This window comes from Calidris pugnax, unplaced genomic scaffold (genome assembly GCF_001431845.1).
Source record: "Calidris pugnax isolate Ruff unplaced genomic scaffold, ASM143184v1 scaffold36, whole genome shotgun sequence".
Classification (NCBI taxonomy): Eukaryota; Metazoa; Chordata; class Aves; order Charadriiformes; family Scolopacidae; genus Calidris; species Calidris pugnax.
This window is the reverse complement of record NW_015090825.1, coordinates 1,031,819-1,058,214: the sequence shown is the minus strand read 5'-3', so window position 1 is coordinate 1,058,214 and position 26,396 is coordinate 1,031,819. Positions and strand designations below refer to the sequence as shown.

At 48.2% G+C, this 26,396-nt stretch overlaps 2 protein-coding genes across 2 annotated transcripts in view; both read right to left on the bottom strand.

The window, feature by feature from the left end:
* Nucleotides 1–443: 443 nt before the first annotated feature.
* Nucleotides 444–8,073, bottom strand: AICDA (activation-induced cytidine deaminase). Its single transcript, XM_014940063.1, has 5 exons — nucleotides 7,922–8,073; nucleotides 2,281–2,428; nucleotides 1,174–1,444; nucleotides 865–980; nucleotides 444–559 (listed from the first exon to the last, which is right to left on the bottom strand). Exons 1-5 carry the CDS (start codon nucleotides 8,071–8,073, stop codon nucleotides 506–508), a joined length of 741 nt encoding a protein of 246 aa, XP_014795549.1. The 3' UTR covers nucleotides 444–505.
* A 9,607-nt stretch (nucleotides 8,074–17,680) lies between these two features.
* The window catches only part of MFAP5 (microfibrillar associated protein 5), a 12,083-nt gene continuing 3,367 nt past the window's right edge, over nucleotides 17,681–26,396 (bottom strand). The window contains exons 3-9 of the mRNA XM_014940187.1: nucleotides 26,282–26,329; nucleotides 24,615–24,650; nucleotides 22,928–22,963; nucleotides 22,137–22,172; nucleotides 21,337–21,424; nucleotides 20,833–20,906; nucleotides 17,681–20,181 (exon numbers count right to left, since the gene is read on the bottom strand). Coding sequence (XP_014795673.1) covers nucleotides 20,060–20,181; nucleotides 20,833–20,906; nucleotides 21,337–21,424; nucleotides 22,137–22,172; nucleotides 22,928–22,963; nucleotides 24,615–24,650; nucleotides 26,282–26,329 — 440 coding nt within the window. The 3' untranslated portion in view covers nucleotides 17,681–20,059. The remainder of the gene's footprint in view (nucleotides 20,182–20,832; nucleotides 20,907–21,336; nucleotides 21,425–22,136; nucleotides 22,173–22,927; nucleotides 22,964–24,614; nucleotides 24,651–26,281; nucleotides 26,330–26,396) is intronic.

Here is a 26,396-nt window from a genome sequence, read left to right as displayed (position 1 = left end):
CCTACCCACATCCGGAATGACAACAGGGGAGGACACAGAGCAGCTCAGCATAGTGCAGCTCTAAGAGCCAAGAGATGTGGTCCCCAAAGCCCTCATGAAATGTGCAGATCAGTGTGGTGACAGTGAGAACACGGTCACACAAACAGCTTTGCATGCTGTCTGCTTCCACCTGGGCAAGGCTAAACCCAGAATTCCATTTAGTGGACCACCTGAACTAGCTCTGCAGTGACTGAGGAAAGACAATTGGCTCTCTGGCAATGTCACTGCAGTTCTGGCTCTTCCCAGCTAGCAATGGATGAGGTGTGAGTCTGGGGAACGTGTCTTCAGAAGATCAGCCTAATTCTCCTTGGAAATGAAAAAGTAAGGATAGTCTTATCTCTAGACACAGGGCTGGAAGGAAGAGACATGTAAAGAGGGAAGAAGAGAAAGACCTGTTGTAAGGGAGAAAGTTGGAAATCAAAGAACAAGTGTTTGTGAAATCTTCTGGTTGCTGATGATTTTCACTTCAAAGTCCCAGAGTTTTAAAGGCATCTCGTAAATCATCTACTTCGTACAGTGGCTGCAGGACAAAATAAAAATGGTAGGTTAGTTGTCAAGTGAGCAGGAAGCTATGAAGATGCAGAAGGAGGAAGGAATGGCAGGAGATGGGATGAGAGGTGGAAGAAGGGGAAGAGAATGAGGAGAGGAGATGTGAAGGAAGTTGGGAGAGACAGGCATGAGGGACATGAAAGGTGAGGACACAGGAATGAATGAAATGGCAGATGGCAAAGATGGGCAGCAAGAACAGAGAGGAACTACAGTGAGGAAGAGAGGAAGAAGCTGAGGGGAAGAAGCATCAGAAGGAGAAGGAGAATTGGCCCTCACCAGGAGGATCCGTCGAAGTTTCCTGGACAGATGGACAGAGTTTTCATGCAGCCCCTCCCAGGCTTTGAACGTCTTTTCCCTGTTCTCCACAAACGTGTTCCAGCAGTAGAAGTAATCTGTGCAAGGCACAGGGGAGTTACAGAGTGCTCAGGACTGGCCCTGGACAGGACACTGACCTCTCCTAGGATCACTAAATCATCACATCCTGCCATCATCTTCCCTGGCTTCTTGTCCTAGCTTCTCCCACCCTCCTGGATCTCCCTACCCCCCATAGCTTTACGTCATCTCTTTCTTGCCTGCACATCTCACCTTTGAAGGTCATGATGGCAATTTGGGCCCCTGCCCTGTGCAGGCGCCTCAGGCCTTCAGGCTCTGCCTTACGGTCCTCACAGAAGTAGAGGCGTGCTGTGAAGATGCGGAGGGTCAGGTTGGGGTAGGCACGCAGGAAGTCAGCCACGTGTCGGGCACAGTCGTAACAGGGGCTCCAGGATGTGAACCAGGTGATACGGTAGCAGCGGCCAGGGTCCAGGTCCCAGGCTGAGATGTAGCGCAGGAAGAGCACCTCCACATGACAGCCCATCTTGATGAAAGAGGGAGAGGAGCAAGGCGTGAGGTGGGCGTAAGAGAGGTGAGGAGGGAGGTATGAGGTGGATGGTGTGTGAAGGGAGAAGAAACAAGGTGGGGGGTAGGTCACTTTTGAGGAAGAGGAGGCTGCGGGGAGACCTCATCACTCTCTACAACTACTTGAAAGGACACTGTAGAGAGGTTGGTGCTGGTCTCTTCTCACATAAGTGATAGAACAAGAGGGAATGGCTTCAAGCTGCAAGAAGGTAGGTTTAGACTGAACATTAGGAAACCATTCTTCACAGAAAGAGTGGTAAGACACCGGAATAGGCTGCCCAAGGCGGTGGTTGAGTCACCATCCCTGAATGTGTTTAAGAGTCATTTAGATGTGGTGTTGAGGGATATGGTGTAGGGGAGAACTTTGTAGAGTAAGGTTAGTGCCCAAGGGTCTTTTCCAACCTAGATGATTCTATGATTATATGATTGTCAGTGCCAGAGGTAGAAGGAACATAAGTGGAAAAGCACAGGGACACACTGATGTGTAGGGACATACAACAAGAGGAATGGGTGGGAGCTAAGTAGAAAAATAGGTAGTGTGGTAAAGCAGCAGGAAGGATGGATGTCTTGCTGGTAACACACTTGGAAGTAGCATAAAGCACAGGTTTACCTGGAAGCTGCATCCCCCAAATAGTATGTAATGGTACAGTGTCCATGCTTGTGGACATGTGTGCCAGTGCCTGTGTTGCTGCCACAGCCCTCCTTTCTCTGCCGCCCCAGGGGAGCTGGAGCTGCATGTACCTCTGCAGACAAGGTGCCAGATATAAGAACAGGATGCCAAGGTGTTCCCTGTACCTTATTGCGCAGGTATCCAAAGTCCAGGGAGCACGACGTGGCACTGTCACGGCGCTTTACAACATAGCAGAGGTAGGTTTCACGCCGGCCCTTGGCCCAGCGCAGGTTCTTGAAGTTGTAGAGGAAGAGTCTCCTTTTCATCAGGAGGCTGCAGGAATAGACAAGAGCATATTTATGTCAGCCCCACCCTGGAGTGAGCAGCTCACCATGTCTTTGTTGAGGGCTCAGCGCCAAAAATATTCTCATGGTGTCCAGGCCTCTCAGGACGGGGAGAGCATCAGTAATTTGCATGCAATGTGCTAGGGAAAGGTTGCAGACGTGACTGTGGGGATGAAGTAGTGACCTTGTGAGTGGAAAAAGTAAGTGAATTAGTAGTGATTACTCAAACAGCAACTATGGTTGGGCTGAGTGTGAAAATATCTGCAAATATATGGACACCAATGCGGGAGAAGGAGGAAGGTGTCTGAGAAGACCTGGGAAGTTGGGAGGGTCTGGAGTTCCATCATCAAGAAGTGTTATTTCTGCTGTACAAAATCCTGAAAAGCCACCAGAGCAGGGGATGGATCAAATTAGAGCCTCTTTAGAGAAGGCTGAATGGAGTTCCTCCCCAGCATTACCCAAAAGAAGAGCATGGTTGAAAGTGCAGAGGGCTAGGGGCTCGGGTAAGGTGCCACACACTAGCTGACAGAATATGTCACGGGGTAGGCATACTGACACCTCTCCAGACACAAGTATCATTCCCACATTAGACAAATGTTGAGAAGAGAAGACTTAGAGGGGATCTAATCAATGCTCACAACTACTTAAAGGGAGGGTGTCAGGAGGACAGGGCTGGTCTTTTTTCAGTGGTGCCCAGTGATAGGATAAGAGGAAACGGGCACAAACTTGAGTATAAGAAGTTCCACCTAAACGTGAGGAGGAACTTCTTTACTGTGAGGGTGGCAGAGCCCTGGAAGAGGCTGCCCAGAGAGGTGGTGGAGTCTCCTTCTCTGGAGACATTCAAAACCCACCTGGACACGTTCCTGTGTGACCTGCTCTGGGTGGACCCGCTTTGGTGTGGGGGGGTTGGACTAGATGATCTCCAGAGGTCCCTTCCAACCCCATATAATTCTATGATTCTATGGGTGAGGGCTTGCTCCCATGCCCAGGAATCCTGCTGAGGAGGGGCAACAGGGGCATGGGCAGGGTAAGGTAGTCATGAGCCGTATCTAACAGCCTCGCTGCCAAGTGGAGGTACACAGGCAGCTGAGAACAGCTGTGTTCATTGAGGTGAGATACTCACCTCCCCCACAGCAATGCAAAACAGAAGTGAATGGGTTAAAAATAATCATGTCCTTTGTCATCTTTTCCCTCTGACAGACTAATGTTCAGCAGGGAGAGCGGGTCAGTTTAAATGATACTGAGCTGGGGGGTTTTCTGGGGGGGTTCTCCAGAACAAACCTGGGTTTGTTGGGAATTTACATCTGAGGTTTAAACCAGAGAGCCTGAGCAAGGAAAGGTCCTTATACAAAACCCCTTGATCTGTTTGCCAGTGTCACCGTAAAGCATGAGCACTGCAGAGCACTTGATGAGTGGCATCTTCTCTGCTCCTCCAGGAGCTTCTCTCCATTGCACACCCTCACACACGGCCACTGCACCCCAGGTGCTCATTCATATCGTCGGGGTGCACGTGCTTTGCTCTCCTGTAGCACTCCCTGCTGCACCTCACACCACATCCCCAGAGAGACACGTTCTTCCCTCAAGCACCCTTGCCACCCTGATTGTCCCACAGATAGGCAAGCCACTTGCACACATCCTCTTTCCTGCCACGCTGCCCTCAGCCTGCAGTGCAAAAATACCTGTCCTGCTCACAGAGAAAGAGCAAGCACACACATATTCAGGCCACACTTTATATATACATGCTCCTGGAGAAGTAGATCTCATGGGAGTTGGGGCATGTGTCCTGCTAGGAGAAAGCCCGTGGGGCTCTGCAGTGTCCTGCACACACTCAGAGGGCAAAGCATCCCTACTAAGTATTTTATTCAGCTCAAAACCAGCCTCAGGCAGTTCTTGGATGCATGTCCTGCAAGCACTGTCCTGGTCCTGCTCTGCTGGGTTTGCAGGTTGCATCAGGAGCAGAGCACAAACTGATCCCGCTGCATTTCATCACCCCTTTCTCTGGCAGTTCATATCGGGTGCGTGTTCCCCTTATCCACTTTTCTCTCTTGCATTCTATGTTCTTCATCATCAGTTGTGATTAATTTCTTACACTTAGAGCTGCCCCACTTCCCACCACCTTAGATTCACTCTCTTTCCCTGTCTTTGTACAAGCACTTATGAGCATGGGTGCATATGCCCTAACACACACACTCAAAAAACTGTGACGTGGTTTAGTGATCTGGTTTTTTTGGTTTTGCCAGAGTTAGGTTGATGGTTGGACTAGCCAATCTTAAAGGTCCCTTCCAAACTAGATAACTCTTCTATGATTCTATGAACTGTCAACCAGTGGTTCACCCCAGGCTTGTCCCTCTTAGATGTCTGTTATTGTAGGAATATGGGGAAGACTCTCCCCTGTAACAGAGGTGCTGAAGAGGGGACACTTCAGGTTGTCTAGAGAGGATAGCCCAGACAATGGGAAATGAACAGGTATGATAGAGCACAGGGTTGCAAAGCTCTTACCTGGAGTGTGCCACAACAGCAGAAAACAAGAGCAGAGAAATGGTGAAAAATACAATCTCTTGTTGAAGATCCGTATTAGCCAGGTGAGAAACAATGACAAATATGCCAATCAAAGCCCATGTGAAAAAATGCTTTCGATCCGTATTAGCCAGGTGAGAAACAATGACAAATATGCTGATGTTTCATCAAAGCCCATGTGAAAAAATGCTTTCCAACCCATCAAAAAGTTTAGGGAAAACAGGATTTCCCTTTCCTCTTTTTTTTTTTTTTGTGAAATTTCGGGAAAAAAATTTGCTTTCAAAATGTTTCTGATTCTTCTTCTAACTTTTGCTTTTCTCACTTCTTCCCATTTTTTTTTGTTTTACCCAGCTAATGGTTTTGCCCCTGAGGAGCAGCATGTGGATCCAAAGTAAGGGAGAAGAACAAGAAATTAACCCAAGCACCAGAAAAATAAAATGATCACTTGGGTTATTTTTCAGTGTCATAACAAAGCGAAGACAATTTCCAATCACAGAAGCCATTTGTTCAACTAGAAATGTTCATTAACATAAGTTCCTGTTTTCCCTTCTCTCTGGAGTTCACTGTCCCGGGGGGTGGGGAGGGTGGTTTGCTAGGGAGGATTTCAGAACGTGACAGGTACAAGAAGAAGAATAATGAATGACCAGATGTTGTGGCAAGCAACTGAGTGAATTTGCAGTTAGGTATGAAGTGCTGGACACGTGCAGTTTCTATGGCTGTAGGACAGCTCAAGGGAAAGCAAGCAAGGACACAGGAGCTGTGATTATAACCAGGCACCACAGAAGTAGACTGAACAGAGACCTTCTCCTCAAATAAAGATTCCTGAAGCCAATCCTCAAATCAGAGCCAAGACCTCCGAGTGTGCGAATGATGCACAATTGTGGAGAGTGATTAGTGATAATTAGCTCGCAGAGTAATTGCAGTGCAAGTAGAGGAATCCAGTGCTGGAACAGTATATGCTTACGAGCACAGGGGTACCAGCAGCACAAACAGAGTAAGAGAGAAATCTGATGCAAGACAACGAATAGGTGGGCAGGGAGAGAAGAGTGGGCAGGGATTGAGATGCTTAAGCAGCTGATAGCATCTGAATGTTCATCTTTCTGTCATTTTTTTTTTTTTTTGGTGTCTAGAGAAGAGAAAGAATGAAAAGGAACAGAGAATAGTGACGAGAAAGAGAAATGACAGAAAGGGAAAAGAGCACGGGGCGGCAGATAGTCAAAGAGAAAGGATGACAGAGACACTGCAAGGTGCAAGCCCAGGACGGGGCGGGGAGTTAGATCACTGAGTCAGACGGGGAAAGGGACGGCGAGTACCAAATGCAGAACAGGTTAATTCTAAAGAGAAAGACCCTAATTTCTTACATGAGCAAGAAACTGGGAGCACCCATTTTACCTGTCCATGACTGCCAGGGTCTCTCTCGGGTGATGGGGTTGAGGGGAGGTCGTCTCTCAGGCTCTCTCTGTGCAGCCCTCTGCCTCGAGGTACAGAAATGAGGACTGCCCCGTGTGTCCCCTCCCCATCCACCCCTATCTATCTACCCCCCTGCCGGGTTTCACCGGGGTGTGGTTGAGGGAGGAGTTAGAAAGGTCTCTCTGGAGCTGCAAGGGTTTGAAGAGCAAAGGGCTGAGATGTGAAGGGACATCGGTTCTGAAAGATGCTCAGCACCCATTGGTGGCTCCCCCCTTCCCCCCCCCCCCGCCACTGCGCTCCCCATTGGGCCCTCCCCATCTGCAAAGTCATTCTGAATTAATGTCAATAACATTAACGAGGCAGGAAGCATTGTCTGGTGGTTAGAGGCCGAGGGGGGGGGGCTGGGGGCTTGCATACCATGAGCATGAATGTGGGCAAAAACCACACTTACCCCTCTGGGCCTCTGGGCAGGCAGCTGTGCGGTGAAGGAGGATGGTGGCCCTGCCCCACCACACCACTGAGGGAGCTCTGCCCACTGCCTGGCAGAAAGGAGCATGGGGGACACCAAACTGTCGGCAGGCTTCCTCTGCATCCCCCTGAAAGCCCTGGCAGCTGCTTGGTAGCATGGGGGCAGCCCCAAGCCAAAGAGGAGAATGAGAGGGACCCAGCTCCGGAGAGAGCCCAGGGTGTGAGGGAGCCCCGCTTTGGCGCCTGGAGGTGGCCATGGGTGCTGTAGTTGTGTCAAAGTGCCAGGAGGGGTGGGGAACATGCATTGCAAACCTGAATCACAGAATTGTCAGAGTTGGAAGGGACCTTCTAGAGATCATCTAGTCCAACTCCCCTGCCAAAGCAGGGCTGCCCAGAGCACATCACTCAGGACGGCATCCAGGCGGCGCTTGAAGATCTCCAGAGAAGGGGACTCCACACCCTCCCTGGGCAGCCTCTTCCAGGGCTCTGGCACTCTCACCCCAAAGAAATTCTTCCTCAGATTTGAGTAGAACTTCCCATGTTCCAGCTTGTGCCCGTTGCTCCTCATCCTCTCACTGGCAGCCACTGAAAAGAGTCCAGCTCCCTTCTCCTTCAACTCACCCTTTAGATACTTATAAGCATTAATAAGGTCTCCCCTCAGCCTTCTCTTCTCCAGGCTCAAGAGTCCCAGCTCTCTCAGCCTTTCCTCATCAGGGAGATGCTCCAACCCCTCCATCATCTCTGTTGCCCTACGCTGGACTCTCTCCAGCAGTTCCCTGTCTCTCTTGAACTGGGGAGCCCAGAACTGGACGCAGGATTCCAGTTGTGGCCTCCCCAGTGCAGAGCAGAGGGGGAGAATGACCTCCCTTCACCTACTGGCCACACTCTTCCCTACACAGCCCAGGATCCCATTGGCCTCTTGGCGACCAGGGCACATTGCTGGCTCGTGGATGGTTTACCCTCCACCAGGACCCCCAGATCCTTCTCCTCAGAACTGCTTTCCAGCAGGTCCATCCCTAACCTGTATTGGTGCCTGGGGTTCTTCCTCCCCAGGTGCAGGAAGGATTGGTGGGGAATGGCCGGAGGCCTGATCCCGCTGTTCCCGATGGCACCAGCGCTGCGTCCTGCCAGATCCCTCGGTGGGACGGCCGTTGGTGGGGAATGGCCGGAGGCCTGATCCCGGCTGTTCCCGATGGCACCAGCACTGCATCCTGCCGGGACCTTCAGTGGGACGGCCATGTTCAGCAGGTGTGTGGCTGTCACGGCCGGGGTCACACTCGGGGTGCACACTCTTCACACCTCCAACACCCCTTTCTGGTGCCTGGGCCCTGCTCCGCCATGGCCCCTCAGCCGCTGCCTGGGCACCCATGCCCTCTGCCGGGCCAGGGGGCGGCCAGGGGACGGGGCAGCAGCTTTGGGCCAGGCAGGGTGCTGAGGAGGTGGCCGGGGGACATTCTGCTCTATTTCTGCCCCAAGTGGGGCACAGTCAGCGCCACGGCTGAGAAACAGGGCGTTTGTTTACCTCACGCTAGGGTAGTTCTTCGTTTTTTCTCTGCTTCATTTACTTTCCTTATTAATTTTACTGGTTTTCAGCATGCTCGGGCTGTGTGAAACCAGTATATGCAAAATCATGAAAAGGAGATATGAGTTGCCAGAACAGAGCAGATGACACACTAGTCCAGCGGTTTGACAGCACTTGCCTTTGAGAGCGGCTGGCACGGCACACGTCAGGCAAAGGAGAAGCACTGCTGGAAGGTCCAGGGCTGGACTGTCCTGTTTCCCCCAGTACTGGGGAAATTTCTGGGTAGGGCACACGCTCAACCCATCTGCATTTTGGCAGCTGCACTGGCCTCAAGAGTTGTGGCAATTATCTCCTTTGATGATTTGGCTCCTAGGGTTTGACCAAAGCCAGAAGAGCCTGCTCTCCTTGAAAGTCCCTGTCCTACTTAACACTGTCAGAGAGGACACTCCTGCTAGTGAAACAGCTGTCCTCTTTCAGCCTTTGCCCTAGCAGCACCTTGTGACAGTCTCCTAGATCAGACCAAGAGTCATTTTGTCATTCCCATGCTAGTTTTTAATTTTAATAATGCAAGGAGGATGTTTGTTACACAGAACATTAGAAAAAAAGAAAAGAAAATACAAGAAAAAAGCAACACATCCCGGGAAATCTGCGTTTTAGAGATCACAACTGTTTCGTGTTTCATCAGATAAATTTAAGTAGCTGCAGCTTTATTCTTGTTCTGGCTCCTAATTTCTGTAGACAAAAGCTTGCAGAAAATTTTACATAATATTTTCTGCTCTGAAAGGAGTCAAGAAATATCTTCATGGCCAGCCTGGTCTTCCCTATAAATTAAATTTGTGCATAATGATTTTCTCAAAGGTTTAATATGTCAAGTCTCACAAAACATTTAACTAGATCCTTTCTCTGGGCTTGCCTATAAGTGGAATTCATTCTTCCGTGTTTAAAACATCAACTCTTTTCCTTAAATGTTGAGAGCCTCTTTGCTCTCCACAGAGATAAAAAAGAAAGAACAAACAAATGAGGAGATGAACTATATTTATGTCACTTTTTGTCAGGGCTCTCAAGTCTAAATACTGATGTAGGTGTTCTCATGCCCCTCTTTCAGACTGGTAACTTCTCTCACACTGGAGGTGCAAGTGCACAAAGTCAGTGGCAGCGATTCTCTGCCTCTAGCTCTAATCCTAAGGGCAGAAACATGTTGATGTAGATGCGTTTTTAGGGTCTCATAGCAAGTCTGGGGCAACATTAGGAGAGGGACCTTCGGCTCCTCTGCAGTTCTGCCTAAAGCAGGAGCTGTAGTCTCTTGCCAAGATCTTGCTCATTAGCAGATGTCATCTTTGCTCTGGTCAAAAAACAGGAAAAGTTTGGAAAACCATGGAAAGGTTGCTGATCCCTGGTATACCTGCTAGTCCAGTTTGCTCCCAGGTGGGACCCTTTTGGCTGGGAGCTCTTACACGAGGATAGATGCTGACTACTCTGGTTTTCCTTCCTTTCTGCTCAGTGCAAACTTATTTGGAGAAGGGACTGGCAGTGAGAGAGAAAACCAATTTTGCTGAAGATGACTCCATCTCTGCTTCTGATCAAAGCCTGGGCCAGTTAAAGGCTATTGGGAAGGCTGGGAAGGGTCCCCGTGCTGGTGTGTTCAGAGTATTATCTGGCAAGAGACACTGCTCCAGCTTGTCAGGATCGCAGAAGTATGTCCTAGTATAACTTCAGGTTTCTTCTGCTCAGGGCTCTATTCCTTGTCTTGAGGTGAGAACGATGGAGAAATAACAGCAGGCTGAAGGCTGGTTGGGTGTAAGGCGGGAGGAGGAATATCACCATTACTGTTACTGAAGATTCAGAAAGCAAAATGCTAAAAAATCAGAGAGCAAAAATGTGGTGAATAATTAAAAGTAATTACCTAGCCCCGAAGCAGAGGAGAGGTTGCTTGTTTAGTCAACAGGAAGTCATGTGTTGGTGTGTAGCGATATAAATACATATTTATTTTTTCCATTCACCCTTTGCTCAGAAATCGCATTTTGAAACAAGCGCCGACATCTCCAGTTGGTTGGTTCTTACGCTGAACACAAGAAGCGCAGACACCTGCTTCCCCTGGCCTCAAGCGAAAACCTCAAGCAGAAGAACTTTCTCTGCTGAGCAAGTGCTGATGCACCACGGACCCTGACCTGCACCGAGACCTCGGGCAGGGGAAGAGCAGAGTTCCTTGCACGACACAGGCAAATAAACAAGCTGATGCCCTTATTTGCTATAAGCACGTATAATGTGATATATTTATTTAATATAAGTGTTTATTAAAGCATTTATTTATTATGAGCATGTTCCACTATATTCTGGGCTCATTCCATAGGGGCTCGTCACCCTATTTCAAATGGCAGACCAACACATGTGCTCAGGCATCTCCGCCAGGCAGATCAGGCAGGGGAAGAGCAGAGTTCCTTGCACGACACAGGCAAATAAACAAGCTGATGCCCTTATTTGCTATAAGCACGTATAATGTGATATATTTATTTAATATAAGTGTTTATTAAAGCATTTATTTATTATGAGCATGTTCCACTATATTCTGGGCTCATTCCATAGGGGCTCGTCACCCTATTTCAAATGGCAGACCAACACATAGGTGACACATGTGCTCAGGAACCTCTGCCAGGCAGATTGCTCCCATTGCCCCAGTCCTGGGTGTAAAAAATATCCACCACACTAGATGTAGAGGCAACTTGCTGTCTAGGACACGGGGCAAAAGACCTTGTCCCTAGAGCTGCCAGCTCATCTTGATACTCAGCTGTGGGTGCCGTGCCTGGGGAGAAGGTTTCAGCAGTAGCACGGCAAAGCGCTGCCTTTCATGGTGTGGAATATGCAGCTCCACGGAGATAAATGAAAGCTGTGAGGACATGTGTGAGGTCTGCCTGAGCTGGACATCACCACGGGGGGTGGTGGTGGTGGTGGTGCAAACACAAATCCAAAGCACTGGGGGGGGGGAGTGTTGCTGAGGCTGCACCTGTATTAGACGAGATCAGGGATCCAAGGTCATGAGGAGGAAGTGGGAAGGAGAGAAGGCAGGAGTTCAGGATATGTGGGGTTACCACTGGCGGGGTGGGTTTAGGAAACCTGGACCCTCGTGCTGTGCATCACTGCGTGTTGCAGGACTGTTGATGATGCCACTGGTGCAGAATTGAAGGCATCTGGTTGCTGGGTGTGCACTAAGATTATACGTTATGATGTGTTTTACTAGCAATTTGGCTTTCCAGGCATGCACTGCAAAACCTGGAGACTTGATTTGCAGTTTATTTTTGTTCCACTGTTGAGGTTGTTATGTTGCTGGAGGATGAGGCAAATTAGGGTGAAACTATTGAATTGAGTACACATTTTTCAACCACAGCCCGTGAATGCCTCTCGTTCCTGCCTTGTATCTCTGCTCGCCCAGCCTGGGGGTCTTTATAGGACCTAATGACCCTTAGTCCTATCTCAGTGACCCCACAATTTTTTCTGTCCCCACCTGTATTAATTCTCCCCATCGTGTCTCTAGGCAGCAGCAGTTCCATCCCTTGCTACCAGTGACTGACACCTGCTGGGACCACCAGTGGGAAGGGAGGAAAGGGGCTAGATTGGGATGAGAAGTCGGAGGAGTAAATGGCTTCCCCACCACGAATGCAGGTAAGAAATGTGACCAGGGTCCAAGTACTTGCGCTAAATGGTCTCAAGTGTCTTCTCTAGCTTGAGGCCATGACATGGTTGGCAGCTTATCTCATCTACACTAAGAAAAACACCGACTCTGCAATCAAAGCAGAATGTGCCTTCCCCGTGCTGAGGGCTGGAGGTGGGGAAGTACCCACCAGAGCTGCTTGCACCTCGCTGCTTCCCATCGCAGCACGTGCAGCTCCAGCCTCCAGCATGTCCTGCCCATCAGACTTGGCTGCCATCTCCATGCTGCACAGACCTGGAGAACACCCTCTTTTTGCTCAGGGAGCTGCAGGCTGCATTCCACTGTCACTCCTTTCTCCTACAGCTCAGCCCCCTGGTCTGGGCATCCCAGACCCTGCTCCAAATCACGTCCTCCCCCTCCCTGATGGAAGTCACTGGCTCCGTATCTCTACAATCATCTGCTAGTCATGGGGAGAAACTCAGTTTTGCACCGCAGTTTTTCACAATGAGACTCACCTTCTAGCTGTGGTTATGGTTTCACAGACCAAAGTTGCCTGTTATTAGCTCCTGTTTGTGCAGTTGCTGCAGCTCGTGCTACTCGGTGCAAATAGAGCTTGCACCTGTGGTCTGGGTCATAAATCCTGATTTTAATTTCCCTATGGTCTTTGGAGAAGCTCTTTGCTGGGGAAGCTGGGACAGAAGTGCTTGGGAGCTCACTGAAGAGTAATATGTTGCACGTTCCTTGGCTTGCAGACGTGTGTTGAGAGTTTCCTGCAGTTGTACAAGCTTTCTTTGGGTGGAGGTCCTCATGAGAATCTTAACATCTTGCAAAGAACTTTCTCTCACCACTCTGAAAGGGAACTGAAGTCTACGCCGTACAGAAGAGCAACAGCCACACCAGGCTGGGGTGTGGGGGCCTGGAAAATGGCAGCACAAGAGGACTTGGTGCTTCTAACACCTTTAAACTCAACAAGCCAAAAGGAAGGTGCCAAGAAGGCAGCAAAAGCCCAGAAAGCACCTGACCCTTGACTGGCATTGCCAAGAAGCCCAGAATAGCTGTGGCTATAAAGGAAATCCCAAGGAAAGCCAAGAAACTGGCAGCCACCGTGGCCAAGAAAGCAATCAAGAGTTTAGAGAATATGAAAGCTGGTAGACCATAAAAGGCAAAGATCCAGCTAAGGGCAAACCATGTGAAACCCAAGGCTACCAAACCCAAGGCAGAGAAATCAAAAGTGGCCTCAGGCTATGAAGTTATTGCACGAGAAGCATATGCTGTATGAGCACAGACAAAGTGTCCTGCTTTAGGGACAGAGAGTGTAAATCCTTTAATTGAACTGTTATTTCTCATCATGTTTTGCATTTTTTTTTAAACAGTTTCCCTAAAGGAAGACTAATTGCAATAATTAAAATTCCTTATTTTGCAATAAAACTAAGGCTTTGTATGAGTCATGTTTATTCTCCTTACTTATTTCAATCGTCTGCAGCAGCGTTGTAGGGGAGATGGAGCCAGAGTCTGCTCAGAGGTGCACAGCAGAAAGAACAGAGGCAACAGCTGAAAGCTGCAACAAAGGAATTTCTGATCTGACATCAGGAAAATATTCCTCATCTTAAGTGTGGTGCAGCACTGGAATAGGTGACCGGAGAGGCTGTGCATTCTCCATCCCTCCTGACTTCTTCAAAACTCAGCTGGACAAGGCTCTGAGCAATCTAACTAGCTTTGAAGTTAGCTCTGCTTGCTAAATTTCAACGCAATTTTATCTGTGATCTTAACTGGGAAGGTATACTATCTCAATAAGGATATTTATTTTTAAAAATTAACAGCTTCCTGTACATTTATTCTTATATTTAAGCAGGTGAGTTCTCACATTTTTTATGACTTTGGCTTACTGAATTACAGTAAATGTATTTATTTATTGCATCCTTTTGTTAATGTCTAATTTGTGAGAAGCTTTATTTGTGTGGAAATTGCAATCTTAGTGAAATGGCCAAAACAGCATTCTGAAAGATAATTTATTCATGAAATGAAGCTTTACTTGGCTTTCACCGATTCAGTCTTTTTTCATGAAATGAAGCTTTACTTGGCTTTCACTGATTCAGTCTTTTTGTATATGTCAGCATAGCAGCAACAAGTACATGCAGCTTGTATTTTAACTGATCTAATTTATATTACTGAAAATGTTTTTATTTGAAAAAAAAAACATTTACATTAATAGCAAAAGTAGACAATCAAAATAATTCATGATATTTCGCAAGATTTTTTTTATAGTTTTTTTTTTTAATTTTGTCAGCATAGCAGCAACAAGTACATGCAGCTTGTATTTTAACTGATCTAATTTATATTACTGAAAATGTTTTTATTTGAAAAAAAAAACATTTACATTAATAGCAAAAGTAGACAATCAAAATAATTCATGATATTTCGCAAGATTTTTTTTATAGTTTTTTTTTTTAATGGGCTAAAATCCAGCTCTCTCTTTTGTGGGAATTTATTCCAGCTTGCTCCATTATAAGGGCTAAGGATGGCAGAGAACAGAGAGAAACGAAGCAACGTGCTGAAGAGCAGAGAGCAGGAGGAGAAGAGGAGGTCTCCTGCTCAAAACTGGACAGATGTAGACTGTCAAACAATGTCAGACCATGTGGTGCCAGCAGTAAAAGTTACAGGATTGCACGCATTTTAAATCTTCTTTTTTAAAAAACAAAAAAACCCCAAACCCAAAAAACAAACAAAAAACCAAAACAAAAAACTAAAATAGTTTTTGGTTTCAACCCAAATGTTACGTTCTTTATGTAATAAAGGTGGTCTTTTTGGATGGGTTGCAAGTCCCACTGCCCTCTGGGAAGGACAAGCCCCCACCCCAGCCAGCTGTATGCTCTTGAGGAACCCCTCCAACCTGAGAGGCCTGATGACAACACGTTTTGCTCATGCCGTGGGTCTCTGCGGACGTGATCCAAGCAACATGGAGCTTCCAGGTGACATGGCAGCTGCTTCCAACAGCCTCCCCATGATTTCCCACAGCCGTCCCCTTCACTGAATTTCACTGAATTTCACTGAATTTTTAGAGTTGGGAGGGACCGTAGAGATCATCTAGTCCAACTCCCCTGCTGAAGCAGGATTGCCTAGAGCTTGGCAGAGCACATCACTCAGGAGCATCCAGGCGGGTCTTGAAAATCTCCAAAGAAGGGGACTCCACGACCTCCCTGGGCAGCCTGTTCCAGGGCTCTGTCACCCTCACTGTGAAGAAGTTTTTTCTCATATTTGAGTGGAACCTCTTATGTTCCAACTTGTGCCCATTGCCCCTCGTCCTGTCACTGGGAACCACTGAAAAGAGTCCAGCTCCATCCTCCTTCAACCCACCCTTGAGATACTTGTAAGCATTAATAAGGTCTCAGCCTTCTCTTCTCCAGGCTAAAGAGTCTCAGCTCTCTCAGTCTTTCTTCATAAGCGAGATGCTCCAATCCTTGAATCATCTTTGTTGCCTTCCTCCCCACCTCATTCCTGCAAGCAGTGGCCGCTACCTCAAGGCATGCGGTTGCTGTTTCTACAGTGCAAAGGTTGACCTGAGGTCCCAATCTCCCCTCCCTGCTCTGACTGGCATGTCCTTCCCTTCAGAAAATCCCAAGCTTGGCAGCTAAGGAAGCCGCAGCCCATGAGAACTGGAGGGCAAGGGAAAAAGGAGAGCTGGCACGGGCTGCCCACTGCCCCCAGCCCCACTTGGCAATGCTGTGTGCCACCCCATCCAGTTCTCTTCCTGCCACCCCGCTTCAGCCACACCGTCCTCCTCACTATGTTTCTTGCTCTGAGATGAACACAGGAAAGAGAAGAGATAGGCATGCGGTTGCTGTTTCTACAGTGCAAAGGTTGACCTGAGGTCCCAGTCTCCCCTCCCTGCTCTGACTGGCATGTCCTTCCCTTCAGAAAATCCCAAGCTTGGCAGCTGAGGAAGCCGCAGCCCATGAGAACTGGAGAGCAAGGGAAAAAGGAGAGCTGGCACGGGCTGCCCACTGCCCCCAGCCCCACTTGGCAATGCTGTGTGCCACCCCATCCAGTTCTCTTCCTGCCACCCTGCTTCAGCCACACCGTCCTCCTCATTGTGTTTCTTGCTCTGAGATGAGCACAGGAAAGAGAAGAGACGAGGAAAACCAAGGTAGAGAACAAAGAGGAGAAGGAGAGATAAGAAGATGCAGTAACCCTTGCTTTCCAGGTGCAGCAGAAAGCCCTCGGTGTGGCCAGCTTCCCCTGAGGGGACATCCAGCACCCTACATCCATCAAAGTGAGGTACCATTTCAAACTGGGGACTAGGCACCAGAGCCTTGAAACAGCAGCCTTCAAACTGGCAACACTGATCGGGTACTCAGGAGCTGTGACAGCAAAATGAGCAAGAGCAACCACCGTGTGGGAGGCGACTCCCATTCCAGGTCAGAAGAGTTTATGAAAATCAGCCACAAACTCTAGATCGTGCTTCTAAAATGGGGCTCCAGCAGCTTTCTTTGTGGGTAGTCCAACTTCATGAGAAACAAGACTTAGCTGGAGCTATATTTAAGCTTAAAAGAGAAAGCACCATAAGCAAGGTGGTGAGAACAGGCAACCTCCAGAGACTGGTGGCACAGCACGACGACAATTCAGGTTGGAGTGGCAGGGGAGACAAATCTGTGTGTGCGATAAGTGCTAATGGAGAAACCTCTGTGTGGACCCCAGTAGTGTAAGGAAAGGGAAGAATAAATTGAGTTTGAGAAGTCAATGGCATACTTTGCCCACGCAGCTGGTAGAACATGCCAATAGGAAGCTGCAAAGGCCAAGAACCCATCCAAGTGTGTGTAGATGGGAGCAACACCTACAGTCACTGGGGCTGAGGCTGTAACAGCCTGAGGTGGGGACACCACAGCATCAGCCAAGGAGCACTGATTCCAGGGGATAGAGTCGTGCAATAACCTGCGTTGTGTGGTTCAGTCCTGAAGAACCATGGGACACTGTTAGAGGCAGTTTAATGGGTAATTTGGGCCACAGCCACTTTGGTTCTAGAAATACCATCTAAATGCAGACTTGACTGCTTGCACATGAAGACACTGCCTAGACACGTCCATACTCTGAGTGCTCCATCTTTCTGACCAAAATATGTACAGTTAGTGTCTGATGAATCTATGTGAAAGTCAGAAATTCAATGAAAGAAAAATTTTCCTAACCCTTTTGACCTAGAAGTGTAATTTTTAATGCAGTCTTTCAGGTATTCCCATTACTGAGTTAAGTGGCTCTAGCGAACAAATTCTTCTTTGCTTATGAGATGATATATCACAGCTCTTCTTTTACTTCAGCCATCTCACCATTTTTCTTGGAGATGGTAGTTCTCCACCAGCAAGTCATGGCACACGTGAAATGAAAAGATGTGTTCTCAACACAAATCTCATGGGCTGGGAGGAGTTAACCTTATGCTCAGCAGCTATCAACTGTCAGGAAAATCTAGCCATGGAATCCATGGAAATCCATGGAAAAAAAAAAATTCCTGATGATTATTTTCTGTATCTCTAGAGAATGTAATGACCTCTTGGGAAGGGAGGGCGGCAGCAGGAGACTGGGCTAGCAGGTAGTAAAGAGGTCCAAAAAAACAGATTTGGGCTGAAGTAAAGTCTGCACACCAATCCGGAGGAAATACACCTAGAGACAAATAAACTCAAACACATGAGTTGCCAAGAATAACAGGAAATAAATTTTCTTTTAATATTTTTGTGTGCACTATATGGACTCTAGCATTAAAACAGTGTTCTCCTGGAGAGGAGCACCTCTTCCTGTACCTGCTGAAAGCAAGCAACAAAAAGATTTCTAACCATTCTCCAAACTGTATGAATGTTAAATTTCTATATACTGTACAGTAGCTATGTTATACAGTTCTATATCTATATCTATCTATATCAGCTTACATTCAACTCTAAATGCAGGGTGGAGACTTGGCCTAATCCAATTTCCAAGAGCTCCCTCTAACATCTCATCTCCATCCTACCTTCCTCCACACACAAATTCCACTGGCATCCATCCCACCATAGAAGTCAGTGGCTGCCAGTGGCTCGATGTCTTTGAGATCAAGCTCTCAGTGCCTTCCTCTCTGCAGAAACGTGCCTACCCTCAGTACAGAGAAACTCCTCCTCCATCCCTAGTCTCATGAGCATCAAGTACTCAAGAGAAGCATCATCCTCTGTGCAGGGGTGCTCTGCCCCTATGTACAGGGTGAAATTCCAGTCACTGCACAGCTTAGAATCCTTTCTCTTCTTTACTGGATGAATACAGAGATTTAGCCCATCTATGGCCAATTTTGACCTTACACAGAACAAATCTGTGCCTGCACAGGGGTGTCTTCCCCTACCCAGAGGATGCAACCAGCTTCTTGCTGCCTACAACAGAGATCTGAGTCCTGGGGAGAGGCTCTTACGTTAATTGATTTGCTCTTTTAATTGGAGACGTCTGCCTCTGCACAGCAAACCATCCCCTGTGTTGTGTGACCCTGGCTCCATGCAGCAGACCAGCGCTCCTGTATGGGTACTCAGTCCAGTAACAGAGGACATGATGTGAAGGGGGAGAATGCCTACTCCAGCAAACTGGCTTTCTGTTAGTCAGGAAGGACACTTAGACACCCTAGAGACAGGGTCGTGCTGATCTGCGGCAGGGAGCTAAGCTGTTCAGCTCAGGAGCCCCACAGAGTCATGCCATGAAGTCACATGGAGTAATTAATACACTTCAGACAGCTCTTCCCCACTTACCCTACCCAGTCTCACAGTGACAACTGTCCATAGACTTGGAAACGTTCTCGAGAAGACCACACACAACCAGTGCTACCAGAGTGAATTCTTTTCCCCCGGCTGGCGTGCCTCTATGCTTCTAGTTGCAGATATGTCTACCTCCTCAGTAGCACCTGGCTCTTTGCAGGTCAGCACAGCCAGAGAACCTGCAGGAAAATCCAAGGATCCCAGACAATGGTTCTTCTCCTGCATCCCGTTCCAATTTGTCACTGCTTTCTGCTTTGTGCAGGAGCTCCCAGGGCAGGAGGTAGGAACTCCAGTGGAGATATTGAAAGCAGGCTCAGCAACTGGAGAGTTTGGAGGTAGCCAGACCGAGACAAGTCACCAGGACAAGCTAATTCATGGTGAATTCTCAGTTCTGTGAGGACACACGTGTTCTTCATGGTTTCTCTTGGGCTTAGGATCAGAGGCAGCCATATTTCCTGCTCCCTGGAACTTGCCTGGAGTGGGCATCAAGAGATTTCTTCAAAAGGAAGGGAGGGACAGAAAAGGAGAGAGGAGATGAGGGAGAGGAAGAGGCAGCACTCTGTTCCAACATCGTCTTCTTGAGAAAAACATAATGCCATATTAAAAATCCAGAATTCTTCCTTTCAGTAGCAGTTGTGTGTGAGGGAGGCAATGGGCTCGAGACAAAGAACTTCCCAGAGGTAGTTATAAATGATCTGCTGCCATACAGGGACAGTGAGGTTTGTCTTGGGTTGAAGAGAGCTCATCTCCCAGTACTGTCACTTCTCTGAGGCCAGCAGACACAGGAGAACCCTGTGGCTCAGGAGGACTGGAGAGGCTCAGGCTGACTAGCCATATCCAAGCTCATACTGATGCCATGCAAGAAACCTAGGCCAGGAGTCCTAGGGCACAAAGGTTGGCACTCCTCCATGAGATGCAGCTTGGGCCATCTGTACCATTGGAGAGGACTACCTGCTGTCCCCATGCATGTCTCTGTGCAGGGGCAAGACAAGAGAAGATGCAGTACATTTATAAGGACCTCTGGGAAATGAGCAGTTCATGGCCTGCCAAACAGACTTTGGGAGAAAAGAGGGGAGCATCCCACATCCTCATCTTCTAAATCTGAAGATGACAACAGCCACCATGACAGTCTAGCAGAGAGGGGACTCTGTGTACTGCAGCACCTGAAGAAGAGGATGTGGGGGAAGGTAGAGAAGCAAGGAAATGGTGGGGAAATCACAAGCGAGAAGGACTTGTTTTGGGCTGTAGGTAGTGGATGACGACTTCTCTTCTCTCCCTTCCTTTTTCTCTCCTGCTGTTGATAGCTCACAGAGCATCAGGCCTTCTGCGCTGCTGCTCCAGAAGTTCTCTGCAAGGGAGATGGAGGGGTTGCCCAGACCGGCGGAGACGTCGAGAAGGAAGGCCAGCCAGCTGGCGACAGATCTCATCTGAAGACACAGCAGACACACACATGTTGAAAGATAATCAAAGCTTCCTTCAAGTTCCTCACCACCAGAATAGTTAGAGGTACATCCTTCACTGCATTTACAGAAAACATTGGAACTGCAGAATCCTCATACACATGAGGCAAGTGAACTAGAGGTACATCCTTCACTGCATTTACAGAACTGCGGAATCCTCATACACATGAGGCAAGTGAATAAGTCCTTAGGCCTTTATTAACTTCCTTCTGGCCTTATTCATGCACAATGCATATTAAAATCATTTGTATTTTTCTGCAACATAGGCTGTGTAAGAAATCTAGACTAGATCCTGTTTCTGTTGACAAATTGAAATACTGAGAGTTACTTTTCAACCTCAACGGAATGATACTCTGAGTAAGGGTGTGCCTGGGGCCAGTAGAGCCTGATCAAGACCGAGGAAGGCAGAGCTCTCACACTTCTTACTAGTATGAGATGCACTTCCCAGTGTTTTTCATGGCTTGAACACAGGATGCAAGGCTGCCTTGCATTAGAGGTCCCCCAAGGCAAGCCCGGGGAAAGTACCACCTATGGATAGGGGTTGGGTAATTAGTTAGATTGGAGACTCTATTAGACGGCTGCAGCCACTCTTCTAGGCTGGATTGTGCTATCACTCACCTTGCATGACCTCATTCTCCTTGCAGACAATGCGGGAGCACACCTCCTTGTTTATGATGTACATGCGACGGACACTGAGGGATCACCGAGAGCACGACGAGGAGAATAGAGAAAGGCACAGGGACCCAAAGGGAAAAAAAAAGGATACAGGCAATAATCAATATTCATTGATGAAGAGGCAAATCCTAAATGTTTAGGATTAGTTAGTCTAGAATAAGGCTGTTGTCAATAGGAAAGTAATCTTTGTCAAGGCTTAATTAAATAGCCAAATATCTTAAATACGGATTACAATATGGAGCACGTTACAGCTCCTTAGTGCTGCACAGACAATCGTTATTGTATAGCTTTAATTAACCACCCTAAAAGGACACTGTGAGGATGGGATTGATCTCTTCAACTAGTTCCTTGAGGGAACCTCTAGTCTTCAAAGGAAACAACTGCTCAACCAGACATGCCGTTTCTGAGAGTTTTTAGGGCTTTTCTTAGGGCCTGCTGGTTTCTTACCTTGTCACACAGAGGTAGCTGATACACTGCTTCACGGGCTTGTGAACAGAGTACAGGCGTGTGCAAGGGAACTTCTCTTCACGACAATCTGGGAACACAGACACACACACACACAGAGGTGCAATCCAGCATCACGGGCAGGTGCGCTCATTCTGGCACACATATAACTTCATCACTAAGGACTGCCCTCCAGGCTCTTAGGGAGGGATGCTAGCCTCTGTTTTCCCCTTTCTTGTGAGAGACGGGGATGGTTTAGAGACAAGGAAAATAAGGCAGGCATTTTTGGTCCCTTTGCTTCTTAAGACAAAGCTAAGGGAAAGATGAGCAAAGTGCAAAACAAGCCTACAGGGAATCCTCAAGACAGAAGGCACATACTGTAAAAGGGACAGACAGAAGTAAATGAAATATAGTCACACGTTTGAGACACGTGTTTCTAGTAGATCAGCACTCTCACACTTCAGGACACAAACTTGGTTCCTTTCTTGTCTAGCCAATGAACCTTGTAGCTTACTATGGCGGATTTTCTTGCATTTCCTTCTGAAATGCCTGGTCTTGGCCACTAAAAATGACAGAATATTGACCCATCCTGTCTGATCTGATGATCTTCTGGTCCCTCTCCTCCTGGGTTTGCCACCCAGCTTCCACCACGGTCATTCTCCACTACTTATAACTCAAGGAACAGGGGGAAGGGAATTTTCCAGGGGACAAAGCTCAGTTCTTGGCCAGCACCTGCCTGGAGAAGTAACAGGGTGGATGTAAGTGGGTCTGGGAGGGGGTGGAAGTAGCAAACTCAAACGTACCTGATGAAGCCGTCGTAGTTTCACTATCAGACTGAACTGGAAGACAGAGGGTAGCAAAGTTAGTATGATTTACCATGATTCCTTCCTAGACTGGAAAGCTCTTTCAGGAGCCCTCCGTTGTAGAAAAAATGTGGAAAAAGGTATCACTGTTACTGACCTGAAACTGTAAGAGAAGGTACAAATCCAATATGAATCTACCCACACTAAAAATCTGTCCAAGCTTTACCATAAAGCATTACCATGACTGTTCAAAATTACACTGTTATGGGCATCTTGTCTTTCAAAAAATCTTGACATTCAAAAGGTCATGTAAATGTGTTCAGTTGCGGTAATTTCTGTCCATCTAGACAAGAAGCTAAGGAGCCTGTGACTGCCTCTTCCTAAGGAACGGGGACTCCTTTAAGAAACAGCACCCCCAGACCACCAGTTCTTTAATGTCCATGACAAGGGGTCAAAAGGATGTTGGATTATTATTCCCTCTGATAAAGCAACCCAACCTGTAGCACAGTAAACCAGTACAATTTATTATTTGCCCAGTGACCACCTGGAAAGGCACTTGGAGGACTGACTGCCAAGCGCAAGTTTTCATCAACAGTTATAGAGGACTTCTACTTTTCCTGACCACGTGCCACCGTGTCAGCCAGAAGCACAGACAAAACACATGGGTGTAGACAGAAGGAGTCTTCTGGGCATCGGGGCTGTGGTTAGGAGGAGGCAAGGGAAGGCAGGATTCTGGGTGTGCAAGGGACTGGGCAAGGAGACATTTGGCTGTGAATTGAGAATAAACTCACCAGGACTAAGAAGCACGGGTGGTGTGGCAGCTGCAGCTGGAAAAAAGAGAAGATGTTCTGAAAGATCTTAAGTTTTCAGCCTCTTTCTCCCTCCCACAGTTCTGCTGACGGCTCACCACTCCCAACCAGCAGCCATGCCACATGGGGTTCACAGACAGCACTGATCGTGGTGTTGTTATCATCTGACTTGTCAGAGTGAGAGCAGGCTCTCACTGCGAATATGCTGCGTGTCCTAGAGCTGACAGGGTGCTGCAGAGGGTCCCATGGGACATCCTTGGTGAAGAGTTTCTTCTTGATCCCTCAACAATAAGTGTTTTGAAGCCAAAGTTTGCTGTAAAGGCTACATGCTTAGTCTTTCCAGGTTTCGACAAAGGTTAGCCACTGCCAGTTTGGTCTGGCCACCAAGTCTTATCTAACCTCCTACGGGTTGTCAGGTCTCACACTGAACACAAGCCTGACACAGGTTGCTTTCACCTTCCATCCCTACAAGGAAGACCTTGCATCTACAGTATCCTCCGGTGTTGTCAGCTGGTCAACTTGACCTACAGTATCTAGCCAGCTGATGAGCAGAGTCACAGGGCAGAGAGGAGTCCGTGGAACTGCTGTCCTGGAGAACAGGACACCACTCTCAGATGAGCTCTCCTACACACGCAGTGCACTTCCCAGCAACCACCAAGCGCTGCTGCTTCTCCTTTGTCTGTTGAACCATATCATCCACCACATGTGTTCTCCTTCTCCCTGCCCTGCCTGATCCCCCCACCACCTCAGCGGGATGTGTTTGAGAGACTGCCCCAGCAGAAAGAGAAACCATTCCCGAGGCCAGCAGCGCCGGATTCAAAATGACTCACACAGAAAAAAAAGGGAGGCTTCTTCTGGAGCCTCTGGCCCTCTCCTCCATTCCCCACTGTGAGTCCAGCAGGACTAGCCTAGCTTCTAAATGCCTACACTCCCGTCAGGTCTGTGTCCCACCCCTGGGGCTACCTCCACAGCACGGGTTGGCTCTCTAAGGAGGCACAAGTGCTCATCAAGTGTCCTCCATCTACTCTACCATTCATGTGTCTGGGCTCACGGCAGGGGGGTTGGAACTCGATGATCTATAAGGTCCCTTCCAACTCTATGATTTTACAATTCTAGGTACATTTTGCTGCCCCCCAGTGACACAGCCGCAGGCACGGCAGGGGAGACAGTAGTAAAAGAACAGTATTTCCACCTCCCCATCCCACCACTGCTCAGTTTGCTTTCGGGTCTTTTGCCACCTCTGTTTCCTGAGCAGTCGAGCATGGCCACCAGCTGTCAGCAGACACGTGCACCATCCGTGTCCCGGTGCTGCCTAGTGAACTGGTGAACCTGGCCAATTTCTATCCCTTCACATTTAGTCTCTTCTTTCCCGCAAGCCCAGGCCCCATGAGCTTCGGATTTCATGGCTTCCTGCAGTGCAAACAGCTTCAGAGAGCCCTGGTCCACCAGGTGAGCTTGGCATTTCCTTGGAGAACAGGCCATTAAGCCACCCCAAGTTCATCTCCTGGCATGGAGCACAGAAAGGACTCCCAGAGAGCTATAAATGCTGGAAGAGCACTGCTACATGTCAAAAGTGGGGAAGAGGAGTTTCTGAGCATAATTTCTGGGACTATGTAGGCAGCAGTAAAGGTGAAAAGGAGGAAAGAAGCCCGAAGAGGTAAGAGCTTACCAGGAGTGCTGAGAAGAGATTCGGTGTTAACTTCACCTGGAAAAGAGATAATGTCCTTGAGAGAGCTTGTCCTTGCTTTGTGCTCCCCTGCATAGCTACCCCATAGCTATCCTGAATTACCTTGGCCACCATGGTAGCTCATGGGACAGCGGAGTCCAACCCAGCAAACACACAACCACAGCAAGCCCATCCCACCCATCTCCATCCCCTTTTTCAGTGCCTGGCCTGGGACTGGAGTTTTAGTGCACACGTTGCATCAACCCTTGCTGAACTCTGGATTCATCTTCCGACTTCTCAGATACGGCCATTACAGCGGCTGGCCATAGACAAACATCTCCATGGAAAAGATGTGAAAGATGGACACTGATAGCTGCTGCAGCAGTAGGACAGGCAGCTGAGGCACCCACTGCAGGAGGGAGGCAACTCCAGAACCCAGCCTTGACTGAGGAAATCCATTGGCAGATGAAGTTTCTTTGCAAGGCAACTGATGGCAAAGCTGGGGTAGGTGTGATGGAGGAATAAAGGGTGAAGGAAAGGGAAGTTTGGTGGACACATTTTGGACTGGCTTCTGAATAGTTTTCCAGGAAGCCCCAGGTATTGCATATGACAGGATCATAGCTGTGAGATGTCTGTAGGACAGAGAGCTGCTGGGGAGGGCACAGCAAAGGGCCACAAAGATGATTAAGGGCCTGGAGCATCTCTCTTATGAGGAGAGGCTGAGGGACTTGGGTCTTTTTAGTCTTGAGAAGAGAAGGCTGAGGGGAGATCTAATTAATGCTTACAAATACTTAAAGGGTGGGTGTCAGGAGGATGGGGCCGGTCTTTTCTCGGTGGTGCCCAGTGACAGGACAAGAGGAAACGGGCACAAACTTGAGTATAAGAAGTTCCACCTAAACATGAGGAGGAATTTCTTTCCTGTGAGAGTGGTAGAGCACTGGAACAGGCTGCCCAGAGAGGTGGTGGAGTCTCCTTCTCTGGAGACATTCAAACCCCGCCTGGACAAGTTCCTGTGCAACCTGCTCTAGGTAGGCTTGCTCTGGCGGGGGGGTTGGACTAGATGATCTCCAGAGGTCCCTTCCAACCCCATGTGATTCTATGATTCTATGGCTTTGGCAGGGGCTTCAGTCTGAAGACAAGCAGTGGTTCTGCTGGGTGCTGAAGCATGATGCAAACATACATTCATTTTATCTTATCATGGCACAGAAATGGAAAAAGGTCCAGAGGGATAAAGCAATTCTCCCCCAACAACACAGCTGGTATGAAGACCAGTCAATATCCTTTCTCAGTGACCGCACTGCTAAAGCACCATGCCACCTCTGCACCCTCTTTCTTGGGATTTCCCTCAGCAGTGGTAGAGTTCCCTCAGCATCTCATGACCAAAGAGTTATCAGCTCTCCTGGATCTCCCACAACTCCTGACTGTAAACAGAACTTCATGTGCTGCAGCTAAGTGTTCAGGAACCGATCACTCGTGAATTATTTGTAAAGAACACGCAACACTTAGCGGGTTGTCTCGGAGGGCTTGTTTAATCTTCACTGCAAGGCAAGCTCATGATGCCAGAGGCAAGGAAATGAGGAACAGCATTTGCAATTAATCAGGCTGTAAGTACGTAGGACAGCTGGGTCACATGAGCGGTCTTTAGCACGTAACATGCCTGCAATACTCACCAGTTGCACTTTCCAGTTCTTGCCCATTGACCATCCATGGAAACCAGTCTGCAAAAGAACAGACAGGAGTGAAGAAAAGACAGAGAGAGGGATTTCTACAGTCTGCAGGCTTTGT

Bases quoted from the DNA above. Each gene is read 5' to 3' on its own strand.
- AICDA (XM_014940063.1), bottom strand. From the start codon at position 8,073: ATGGCCGTCCCACTGAAGGTCCCGGCAGGATGCAGTGCTGGTGCCATC. The intron at 2,429-7,921 runs GCCTCCGGCCAT...CTATTCCTGCAG, and splicing joins ATCGGGAACAGCGGGATCAG to CCTCCTGATGAAAAGGAGAC. The intron at 981-1,173 runs GTGAGATGTGCA...TGCCTTGCACAG, and splicing joins TGCCATCATGACCTTCAAAG to ATTACTTCTACTGCTGGAAC.